The following is a 12602-nucleotide window of genomic DNA, read 5'->3' as shown; positions in this document are numbered from 1 at the left end:
TGACAGTCTGGATTATGAAATTGTGAAATCCACTATTTTAAGGGCTTATGAGCTAGTTCCTGAGACAATTCACCAGAGGTTTTGGTCATGTGAAAAATCTGCCAACCAAACACATGTAGAGTTTGCCAGGGAGAAGACTCTCTTGTTTGATAAGTGGTTAGCTGCAAGTAAAGTGAAGGACTTTGCTCAGCTAAGAGAATTGGTTCTGTTGGAAGAATTCAAAACGCGTCTTCCAGAAAGTGTTGTTGTGCATCTCAATGAGCAAAAGGTGGATTTGTTGTCTAAAGCTGCTGTTCTCGCAGATGAGTTTGTGTTGACCCATCGTGCTACGTTTTCAGCTGTGTGCCGTGAATGTGCTCCGTTGTCTAAACCTGCGAGGAGTTTGAGGGTTTCTCCTAAGCGTCAAACACGCCCTGATCCGGTTCCCATGACCGTCCGACAATGCTTTTATTGCCATGATACTGGCCATCTCATTGCCAAATGTCCGTCACTTCATCGCAAAGAGCAAACTCAAACATCGAAAAAACCAAAAAGTGTTGGTTTCGTTCGGTTGGTCTCTACTCCTAATCCCGTCAGTGATGAACCAGGAAATGACGGTCTTGACAGCAGTTACTGACCTTTCATTTCAAAAGGGTTCGTCTCACTGACTGGGAAAGAGGAGGATGGTGTGCCAATTGTAATTTTGTGTGACACTGGGGCTGCCCAGTCTCTCATTTTGGAAAGCGCGCTGCCTTTTTCTAGTAATTCATTTTGTGGTGCTGATGCTCTTATGTGGGGAGTGAAAATGAGTGTGTTACGAGCTCCGCTGCACAGTTTTCCTACAGTCACCTCTCTTTTCGGGCCCGGTAACAGTGGGGGTGCTCGCTTGCCCGTGGAGGGGGTTACTGTGATTCTGGGGAATGATCTAGCCAACAGGAAAGTTTTCCCAATCCCTGAGGTAATTGAAAAGCCCGCCGATGATTCTGTTTTTGTTTCTGAATGTGCAGCTGACAGTCTGCCCTCTGTTTTTCCTGCTTGTGTTGTCACGTGCGCCCACAAGCACAAATACGGTGATGTTGACTTGTCTGATTCTTTTCTATGTTCTAAAGCTGTTCCTGAGAAAGCTGAACTGCCTGTGGAAAAAGCTGAAAAATGTGTGTCTGACAGCCTGCTACCTGCTACACCTGACCTGTCTTTTGAGATAAACAGAACAGATTTTGTTCATGTGCAACAGAATGATCCAACTCAACCCAACCCAAATGAGCCAAATGTTTACGATCAGAATCCCCGTGTCTACAGCATTGAAAATGACGTGTTAATGCGCAAATGGCATCCTCCCTCATCTAGTGATCTTAGCTGGAATGTATCTCAACAGGTAGTTGTTACCATCGTATTCTGCGTCACTTTTTCTGGCCAGGTTTGAAGTCTGATGTAACTAAGTACTGCCGTTCTTGCCACATTTGCCAGGTCAGTGGAAAACACATAATCATCGATTGTGTAGGTCCGCTTCCAAAAACAAAGTCAGATCATCAGTACAATTCAATTCAGTTCAATTCAATTTTATTTATATAGCGCCAAATCACAACAAAAGTCGCCTCAAGGCGCTTCATAGATACAGAGAAAAGCCCAACAATCATATGACCCCCTATGAGCAAGCACTTTGGCGACAGTGGGAAGGAAAAACTCCCTTTTAACAGGAAGAAACCTCCAACAGAACCAGGCTCAGGGAGGGGCGGGGCCATCGACTGTGATTGGTTGGGGTGAGAGAAATTAGAGAGGATAAAGACATGCTGTGGAAGAGAGACAGAAGTTAATAACAACTATGACTCAATGCAGAGAGGTCTGTTAACACATAGTGAGTGAAGAAGAAACACCCAGTGCATCATGGGAATCCCCCAGCAGCCTACATCTATTGCAGCATAACTAAGGGAGGATTCAGGGTCACCTGGTCCAGCCCTAACTATATGCTTTACCAAAAAGGAAAGTTTGAAGCCTAATCTTGAAAGTAGAGATAGTGTCTGTCTCCTGAATCCAAACTGGAAGCTGGTTCCACAGAAGAGGGGCCTGAAAACTGAAGGCTCTGCCTCCCATTCTACTTTTAAATACTCTAGGAACAACAAGTAGGCCTGCAGAGCGAGAGCGAAGTGCTCTAATAGGGTGATATGGTACTACAAGGTCATTAAGATAAGATGGGGCCTGATTATTTAAGACCTTGTATGTGAGGAGCAGGATTTAGAATTCTGGATTTAACAGGAAGCCAAAACAGGAGAAATCTGCTCTCTCTTTCTAGTCCCTGTCAGGACTCTTGCTGCAGCATTTTGGATTAGCTGAAGGCTTTTCAGCGAGTACATCTTGACTTTGATGTGCGCCGTCACACGCTTCCCTGAGGCTATTCCGCTACAGTCAAAGCTGTTGTCAGAGCCTCAGTGAACTTTTTCTCTGCTTTCGGTTTGCCTAGATCAGTTCAAACGGACCAAGGGTCAAACTTCATGTCCAAGATTTTTGCTCAGATCTTAAAATTGCTTGGCATAAAGCATCAAAACTCCAGTGCGTATCATCTCGAATCACAGGGTGCGCTTGAGCGTTTCCACCAAACATTTAAAGCTATGATGAGGAAGTTCTGCCTCGAGTCAGAAAGAGAGTGGGACGAGGGTGTGCCACTTCTTCCAGCGGTGAGAGAGAGTGTGAGTCCACGGGTTTCAGTCCTGCAGAGCTGGTGTTTGGACACACAGTGCGTGGTCCTCTGCGGCTGCTTAAAGAGAAATATCTGTCCGGCACAGCTACCCCCGAGCAGTACGTACTAGATGAACCTCCAGCTGAACGTCGGCAAGACCAAGGAGCTGGTGGTGGACTTCAGAAGGGGTCAGCACAGAGACTACAAGCCCATTATCATCAATGGAGCTCCAGTGGAGAGGGTGCAGTCCTTCAAGTATCTTGGTGTCCACATCTCCTCAGACCTGACATGGGGTGCCCACATTCAGGTCCAGACCAAAAAGGCTAGGCAGCGCCTGTATCACCTACGACAACTGAGGAAGTTCAGGGTCTCTCCAAAGATCCTCAGGATTTTCTATACAGGCACTGTGGAGAGCATCCTCACACAGAACATGACATCGTGGTTCGGGAACAGCTGTGTGAAGGACCAAAAAGCTCTCCAGAGAGTGATCCGTACAGCAGAACGCTGCTGCAGGATTGCTCTCCCCCCGCTTCAGGACACCTACACCAGGAGATGCCGGACTAGAGCAGCGCAGATACTGAAGGACCCGTCCCATCCTGGCAACAAACTGTTCCAACTTCTGCAATCTGGTAGAAGGTTCCGCATCTTCCGGGCAAGGACAGAGAGACTCAAGAGGAGCTTCTATCCCCAAGCCATCCGTGCCCTAAACACACACACCCGCCCTCTCACATCATCTATAATTGACTGAGACAGGACTCTTCCAGACACTAAACCAAGGCACAATGTACATTTCAATTCCTTTAATTTTAAATATGTTTATATTGTCTATCCTGTAAAATAGTCAGATGTCTATTCATATTAATGTACAGAATTCACCTGCTTGCTGCTACTACTGCACATGCACAATGTATATACTATATATATATATATATATAACACCCAGCACGCCCCTGCGGGCGGTTTATCCTCCAAGCTCGGGTCCTCTACCAGAGGCCTGGGAGCTTGAGGGTCCTGCGCAGTATCTTAGCTGTTCCCAGGACTGCGCTCTTCTGGACAGAGATTTCCGATGTTGTTCCTGGGATCTGCTGGAGCCACTCGCCTAGCTTGGGAGTCACCGCACCTAGTGCTCCGATTACCACGGGGACCACCGTTACCTTCACTCTCCACATCCTCTCGAGCTCTTCTCTGAGCCCTTGGTATTTCTCCAGCTTCTCGTGTTCCTTCTTCTGAAGAGGCGGACACGCATCCCAGACAAACCAAACTACTCCCTCAACCTTTGGAGCATCATGAAAAACTGCATCGGCAAAGAGCTGTCTAAGATCCCGATGCCTGTTAATTTCAATGAGCCCATCTCCATGCTGCAGCGGTTGTCTGAGGACCTCGAGTACCACGAGTTGCTGGATAAGGCCGCAAACATTATATATATATAATGTTCTTCTTCTACACCCCCCCCCCCCCCCCCCCCCAATTTTTGCACATGTCGAGGAGCGTGTCAGGTTACATTTCACTGTGTGTTACTTGTATAACTATGCATGTGACAAATAAAGAACCTTGAACCTTGAACCTAGATTACGTAAGTTGCTTTAGGGAGCGTCTGCATAAAGCCTGCGAAATTGCACGCGTCTCAGGAGAAAATGAAAATGAAATCTGATAAAAAGTCTGTGCAGAGAAAATTTGAAGTGGGTGACAAAGTGTTGACTCTCCTACCTGTTCCTGGATCCTCTCTCCAGGCAAAGTTCTGTGGGCCCTATGCTGTTCAAGAGAAACTGAGTGACACAGATTATGTTGTAGGTACCCCAGACCGTAGTGTGTGCCATGTCAATCTGATGAAGCCTTATTTTGTTCGTGATGCAGGTGTAAACTCCTCCTCATCCCCCGCTGCCGTGCCGGTAGTTGTGCCAGCATCCCCGTCTCAGTATAGCCCAGAAAGTGATGGCTTAGTTTTCGTTTGTGCTGAGGGTTGCTCCCGACTCAGAAACTCTGAAATATTGGATAATTTGAAATCCCACCTAAAAACATTCAGATGACGCTGCCCAGAACGATGTGTGCTCTCTGATCAATACTTTCCCATCCCTGTTTGCTGACACTACGTCTCGCACTACTGTCCTCGAACATGACATATGTAGGTGACCACCCTCCGATCAAACAACACGCTTATCGTCTGAACCCTACCAAACGTGCACTTCTTCAGCAAGAAGTTTCTTACTTGCTGGAAAACGGTCTAGCTGTCCCTAGTTCGAGTGCCTGGAGTTCCCCGTGCCTTCTTGTGCCGAAAGAAGACAAAACCTCACGTTTTTGTACCGATTTCCGAAAAGTGAACAATGTGACCAAACCTGACTCCTATCCTCTTCCCCGCATGGAGGATTGTGTTGACAGGGTTGGCTCCACAAAGTTTGTCACCAAGCTGGATTTATTAAAGGGTTATTGGCAAGTTCCCCTCACTCCACGTGCATCTGAAATTTCTGCTTTTGTCACTCCTGATCACTTCCTCCAATACACCGTCATGCCTTTTGGCCTTCGAAATGCCCCTGGCACAATCCTAGCCTTATGCACATTGTCTTAGGTGGCGTCAAAAGTTGTGAAGTGTACTTAGATGACATTGTAGCCTATTCAGAGACTTGGTCAGAACACCTTGGAACACTCACTGAGATTTTTGAAAAGTTGAAAGAGGCATCCCTTACCCTAAATCTTGCCAAATGTGACTTTGGTAAGGCCACTGTGATTTATCTAGGGAAGCAGGTGGGTCAGGGTCAGGTGCGCCCTCTTCTGGCCAAAATCCAGGCTATCCTAGATTTCCCTGTGCCTCGCACTAGACGTGAGCTTCGCCGGTTCCTTGGAATGGCCGGCTATTATCGCGACTTCTGTAAGAATTTTACAGATGTAGTTGCACCTCTCACCAGTCTCACAAGTGTGTCAAAACCATTCGTATGGTCGCCCACATGCCAGAATGCTTTTGAGTCTGCCAAAGCTCTCCTCTGCAGCACTCCAGTACTTGCCGCTCCTGATTTCACACGTCCTTTCAAACTAGAGGTGGATGCCAGCGCCAGCGGTGCAGGTGCGGTGCTGTTGCAGGAGGACAAGCAGGGTGTTGATCACCCAACTGGTTACCTTTCAAAGAAGTTCAACATTCACCAGCAAAAATACAGTACCATTGAAAAAGAAGTACATACTGAAACACGTTTTTACTGAAACATGTTTTTTACTTAAAAAGGTTTGTTATTGAAACACGATTTTACCTAAACAGGTTTGTCACTGAAACACATTTTTTTCCTGAAATAGGATTATTACTGAAACACGTTTTTACTCAGCTCCTGCACTCCGAGGCCCACACAGTAACTGAAGATCAGTTATTATAAACTTATAATAAATGTAACGTGATAGTTCTGTAAAAATACTGCCATAAAGGACAGGAATGATTATGGTGTTGGTACAATAACACAGTCATGAAAACAGTCGATGACTGCAGTCTGTTTACTAACATAAGCACGCATACTGCCTCTGATACGCTCAGCTCCATCAGCAGGCTCAGCTGTGCCATCTGCTCACCACCACCAGGTGGAGCTGTGGGACCGCAGAGCTCTGTGACCTCAGCAACATTATCATCCTCACTGAGAGGCTGAGTTTCATTTAAATGAGGCAAAAGTAGGAAGAAGCAACGAGGAAGGAAGACACACTGAAGCAGAGACAGAGGACGAGAGAGCAGGCGGGTGGAGGGCGAGCAGCAGAAGAGGAACAAACAGAAGAAGAGCGAGGGTCTGACATGAGAGCAGAGGAGTAAACTGTCTGCAGACATGTCCTCCCGGGCTGAGAGTAAGACAGGTGAGTGTCCTCCTCTTCTTCTTCTACTCTTTCTCTTCTCACAGGCTAACTGTTAGCCACCGCAGGCTAATGGCACTTCCTGCCAGCGCTCAGGACTTTGTTAGGACTCTTTTTTTCTTTTAATGTAAAGATAATGATGATGATGATGATGATGATGATGGGGTCCTCTTCCCCAGCCTCCCAGATTGCATATCTCACCATGAGGTTGAAGGATAAGCTCCACCCACAGCGGACGAGACGTCCTGTCAAACTCACCCCATCATTGAGAGTCAAACCACCTGACCTGAACCTGCAGCAGCCCCAGGTACACACACACACACACACACACACACACACGTCTTTGTGTCTCTGTGAGGACCCGCAGTCACATCAGCACCTTGAACCTGAAACCGTCCTCAGACGTCAGCTGAGGTGACATCGCGTGACGTCAGAATCTATATGTGCACTGCAGGACCTGGACGAAACTGCTGCCAGTCGCCCAAAAGCCAACCAGCTGATCGATCGGTTGAGAACATTTTCCAAACAGGACATTAGAAGGAAGTTTTTGTAGCTGCAGGCTTCCTTCTGAGCTCCTCTGTAACTCTGTCAAAGCTGAGCAGGCCAGCTGCTTCTGCCGTGTTTTTAGTTTCACAAAGCTCCAGATGTTTCTGTGGGTGGAGGTCCGGCCTGCATTCAGGTCAGGCTGCTGGAGTCTGACCTCAGCGAGGTTTGTTTAAAGATCAGGGTGGATGTCTGGGTGGAGCAGACGTCCTTCGGCATTAATGGTGTTTGTAGAGGTCACAGTTACCCATGAATGTGCACTAATGCCCATCATATCATCATGCTGCTTCGACCTGAACGCTGAGAACGAGCCAGATGGTCCGTCTCCTCTACAGCTCTCCAAACAGAATGTCAGCTTCTGATTGGTCAGACCACAGGAAGGAAGTCTGAAGACCTCAGAGGAGGTGTGTTTTTAGCTCAGGTCAGCTGACCGCATCTCCTGCACACGCTCAGAAGAGCCTTCTAATGGCATCATCATCACACACTGTAACACACAGTAACAATCACAAGCGTATTTATAGCGCACATTTCATCACACGCACCTCTGTGCACTCCACACAGAAGATAGACACATAAAATCATGAAACCCTGTGGAGAGGGAGTGACAGCAGAACGACAGCACCTGACGAGTGCACGCCTGTGTCTGAGTCTGCATGTTCGCACCTGTAACTGATCTCAGGCCAGCTCGTTCCAAAGAACAGACCGCAGTAACTGAGAGCAGCCCCAGCACTGAGATCTGATGCTGGAACAGCTCAAACATCTGCAGCTGATGAAGATGCTCTTCATCAACTTCCTCTTTAAGTCCCCTGTGTAAGGTTAACTCCTAACCCTACTTCTTTCAAGTTTATCAGCTGATGCTGAAGAAGTGTGTGTGTGTGTGTGTGTGTGTGTGTGTGTGTGTGTGTGTGTGTGTGTGTGTGTGTGTGTGTGTGTGTGTGTGTGTGCGCGCAGTCGTCAGGTGTGTTCGCGGACCAGCAGCGGGCCGTGGTCAGCTCCCTGCAGTACTTTAAGGCTCTGGTGGACCGACTGGGTGTTGACAAACCTGGCGTGGACAAACCGGTCCTGAACCAGTCTGTGGTCAGTGGTCTGCTGGGCGGGGCTTCTGGGGGGGTCCTGGAGGCGATCCAGACTCTGGTCCAGCTGGAGCCTCGCCTACACAGCAGGTAGGTGTCACTGACGTGGCAGTTTCTGAACACGCCGTGTCCTCCATCTGACCCGTGTGTGTCCCTGCAGTAAGACGGTCGCTGCCTGTCTTGCTCGCCTCTACCGCTCTCTGGCTCAGCTGATTCACTGGACCGATCAGGTGATGTTGCAGAGCGTCTCACACGACAACAAGGAGTCGACAGAGAGCGTTACCAAAGTGATCAGGACCTTGCTGGACAACGTCAAGGTGAGAACCAATCACAGACTAGATTCAGTTTAGCTTTATTTATACAGCATCAAACGGCAGCAGCTCGCCCCCAGGCGCTTCACTGCTGTGAGGCTGTAGAACAATACAAACAAACAAACAGAGCAAAAATAAAGACAAACAAAACAAAAACAAACAATAAACCACATCAGTCAGTCAAACAACAACAGAGAACACAAAACAAACACATACAACAAGAAAGAAAATGGACAAACAAAGAAACTCTCACGGGACATTTGTTGGACTTCTGGTGTTTTTTGTACCAGATTTTTATTTTCACATTCACTCAACATCTAATTTCGGGTTTTCCAGCTTCTCGAATTCTCGAATCACGAGCCAAAACTGCTCAGTCAGCTGAGAAAGTGAAGGCAGCGGGTTCTGAGAGTCGTGCTTTGATGGCGTGGACCTGAGTCTGTGGGTTCAGGCCGAGCAGCGGTGAGGAGCTCGGTGACCTGCCTCTGATCGTCTGTGGTCTCACAGAGCGTAATGGTCACCAGCTGTCTGAAGTGTGTTTGAAGCTCCTGAAACGTCGTCACGTGTCTCGATGGGCTCGCTGAGTCCGCAGAAATACATTCTCAGTATTCGAACAGATCTTGTGACAAACGGGAACAGAAATCGTCTGTGAGGGAAACGTCCTTCTAAAAACAGCTTCTGCTTAGACTCGTCCATTTGTCGTTAAATATTCCTGAGTGCCATTCAGGAGCCCGACGACGACGAACCTCAGACCTCTGAAATACTTTTATTCTTTTTAAGCCAGACTGACCTTTGACCTCTGATGACAATCCCACACAGGCATGTCAGCCTGAAGCTCTTTGGCCCAAAACGACACAAACATGAATGGCAGCTCTTTATTACGTGTCCACTGAGTTTTATTTTAAATGATGCTTTAATTCTCTGTGTCGAACACGTTAGAGGTTTGTGGCTCACAAACTGTTTCATGAGGTAAACTGTGCTGAGTGGATATTTGATGCTGTGTCACAGTTTCAGATGCTCAGAAGTAAGGGGACAAACGAACACCATTTTAAATATGAAGGCTATTTTTAGTACTTTGATGAAACCTCTGATTGGCTGAACCCAGGTCCGCGTGGTGTGTTGCTCCTCCTCCCGTCGTCGTTTCGGCCTTCCTGTTCGAGCTGCCGCTGCTCTCGTCTGAAACTCTCCTTTTTTCCTTAATTCTTTCTTTTCACAGCTGCAGTTTGTTTTGTTGATTTATTCATAGTCAAAGTGAGTCGTGATTTGCACAAACATGCTCAAGATTAAATGTGCTAATCGTGTTCTTTTCCCTCCATATTAAAACTTTTGGCTATAAAAATCATAAATAAAGATGATTCTGTTTAGTGAATGTAAAGCTAAAGCACACGTGAGAGTTTTCACGTGGAAAACAAAGAGCGAGACGGTCGATAACGAGACGAGGACGACAGAGTCACATGAGCGTCAGTCGGATGTTTGTGAGGCTTCAGAGTTTGAACTTCTTGAAATGTGCACGACGAACAGCGAAACTCATAAAAACTGAAACTAAACATTTTTCAGCATTAAAACCTGAAGTGAAACCAGTGAACTCGCTGTGGGAACCATCTGAACTCAAACTGCACTGGAACCCCCACGAATGGAAACAAAAACTATAAAAACTCTTTGTCCACTAAAAAAACCCCTTTTTCCATTTAAATGTTAATTGTCCTTTTAATAATGAATTCATATTTCTGATCAATTATCCGATTTCAGCCGACGGCTTCAGAGTTCAGTATCTCCACTCAGAGCGCTGTTGGGCTGCAGGGAGCTGCTGTCTCATCAATGCTCACATTAAAAATAATGAAGACTTTAACGTGCTGCAACTTATCAATGCTAAATGTTTCTGTCCATCTTCCAAATGCTTTTGTGCTCTCATTATTTTGCTCCTGAGCAGCACTAAATAGACCTGATCATTGTTAAAGCTGACTTCCCCTCTGGATCCGTCTTTCTTCAGCACAGTCGGCTCCTTTCTCCAACATTTCTACTACAGTCAGGTTCAAAAGCTTCTGGACAACGACTCGGCTTTGATTTTGCCTTGGTACAACGCCTTAGAGGAACTTAGATCATAACGTCACCTTTAATTTAAGCGGTTTAACAAGAGTAATAGTTCAATCATTACAGACATTTTAAACACAGTCCACATTTTCAGAAGCTCAAAAGCAATTGGACAACAGTTTCATGATTAGGTGAGGATTAACCCCTCATCAGGACACATCCTTATCAGACGCCCGAATCATCTGAGCTGGCTACTTTCGATGCGGAGGAGCAGCAGCTCTACTCTGAGCTCCTCCAGAAACACAGACCGAATGACTGAAAGATGTCAGCAGAGATGAGGGAGGACGTCATTATGCTGAAAAACCAAAATAACCCATCAGAGAGCAGAAACTTTAGAAGTGACCCAATCAGCAGTCTGATTCATTGTTAGAATGAACGAATGCTGTAAGCAACAGAGTCCACAGAAGACACTAAAGTGCATGAAGACAGAATTATAGTTACAAAAAGCATCAAGTCAGGAACACCTCGAGGAAGAAGCTGTAGCAGTGTTCAGGTCCACAGTCAAAGCTGCCGTCACAGGTGCAAACCTCTGGGTGCACTCAGGAACAGGACCATTTTTAGCTGCACAGGTCTGTAAAATCTGTTCTTGAAGGCTTCAGGCAGACTTCCACCCGTGTATTAAAAAGAGTCTTTATATTTAAACGTATGTTGGTTTGTCCTGCTAGTTTTCAACCTCTGAAAATTAGGACTGTGTGTAAAATGTTTGTAACTCATAAACAGTTAAAGCAAAGCTTTAGTTAAACTCTCCGAATCAAAGCTGAACGTCTGCAGACACGTCCTGATTGTTTGGTTTAAAATCCACTGACGAGGCAGAACTACAAAAATTGTGTCATTGTCCAAAAATGTATGGACCCAACTGTGAATCACGTTTATACAGTTGTTCATATTCCAGCCTAAAGATAATCTCATATCTGCATATGTCAGCATCACATTAGCACGTCTAAGGTTGTGAATTCATTTGCAGCAGATGTTTAATCACATCTCCACCACGTAACCCTGAGAGTATATGTAGTGAAACCATCACAGCAGTCATTATACATGATGCCAGGACTTCCTGCCACTGCATCATCACAAATACAATAGAATAGCTTGCATGATGACTAAGCTGGTGTTGTGGTTGGTGTGCAGTTGTGAGTGTACAGAGAGGTGGGCTTTGCACGCAGCCCTGAGGGACTCCTGCACAGAGTGGGGGAAGTCCATCCAGCTGCTTCCAGAAACCCCTGTCATACTTATCTGTTAACGCCATAATGAAGGTTACGTGATTCCTGTGGTCATCCATCTCTCCAGCTTTGCTGGGACTCCCTCAGTGTTGGAGAGATCAGCCGCAGACATGTCTGGCTTCTCTTCACTTTTCTGTTTGTTCTATGTCATGTTATTATGGTTATCACACTGCACTCTGCTCTCAGTGTCTCAGTGGAGACGAGCCAGTGAATGGACCTTATATTTTTATCTGTCTGAAACAGCTTTGACTCACTTCTGTTCTCATGGATTCTTCAGGAACTGGTTCGATTGGTTGCAGAGAGACAAGAAGGCTCCGCCCCCCTGTCACCTGTCCAGCCAGAGTCATCAGGGTTTGATGAGCAGGCAATATCGACCTGCAGGAATCCTGCTGATGAGAAGGACAAGAATATGGGGGTGGAGCCAATGAAGAGAGAGGAGGAGCAAATACTTTCAGCTCCTCCCAAACCTCCTATGCCCATCCCAGAGTCGCTAACTCAGGTGACCCCCCAGCTGGGACAGAGGTGAGTCTTAAAATACTTGAGTCCAGTCTGGTTCAGTCTGGTTTAGTCTGGTTCGGTCTGGTTCGGTCTGGGTCAGTCTGGTTCGGTCTGGGTCAGTCTGGTTTAGTCTGCATCAGTATGGTTTGGTCTGGTTCAGTCTGGATCAGTGTGGATCAGTGTGGATCAGTGTGGTTCATTCTGGTTCGGTCTGGTTCAGTGTGGTTCAGTCTGGTTCAGTCTGGATCATTCTGGTTCGGTCTGGGTCAGTCTGGTTTAGTCTGCATCAGTATGGTTTGGTCTGGTTCAGTCTGGATCAGTGTGGATCAGTGTGGATCAGTGTGGATCAGTGTGGTTCATTCTGGTTCGGTCTGGTTCAGTCTGGTTCAGTGTGGTTCAG

General features: G+C 46.7%; 1 protein-coding gene across 1 annotated transcript in view; it reads left to right on the top strand.

Moving 5' to 3' along the window:
- Positions 1–4206: 4206 nt before the first annotated feature.
- Positions 4207–12602, top strand: part of LOC147318254 (rap guanine nucleotide exchange factor 1-like) — a 33757-nt gene continuing 25361 nt past the window's right edge. Inside the window, exons 1-5 of the mRNA XM_086257903.1 lie at positions 4207–6472; positions 6649–6776; positions 7964–8175; positions 8246–8402; positions 11982–12226. Coding sequence (XP_086114029.1) covers positions 6445–6472; positions 6649–6776; positions 7964–8175; positions 8246–8402; positions 11982–12226 — 770 coding nt within the window. The 5' untranslated portion in view covers positions 4207–6444. The remainder of the gene's footprint in view (positions 6473–6648; positions 6777–7963; positions 8176–8245; positions 8403–11981; positions 12227–12602) is intronic.

Source organism: Aulonocara sp. 'chitande type north' Nkhata Bay, linkage group LG12 (assembly GCF_057382095.1).
Source record: "Aulonocara sp. 'chitande type north' Nkhata Bay isolate Kocher_YH1m ecotype deep benthic linkage group LG12, A_spYH_male_GT1.1, whole genome shotgun sequence".
Taxonomy (NCBI): domain Eukaryota; kingdom Metazoa; phylum Chordata; class Actinopteri; order Cichliformes; family Cichlidae; genus Aulonocara; species Aulonocara sp. 'chitande type north' Nkhata Bay.
The sequence above is the reverse complement of the archived record's forward strand: the minus strand, read 5'-3'. Positions and strand labels throughout refer to the sequence as shown.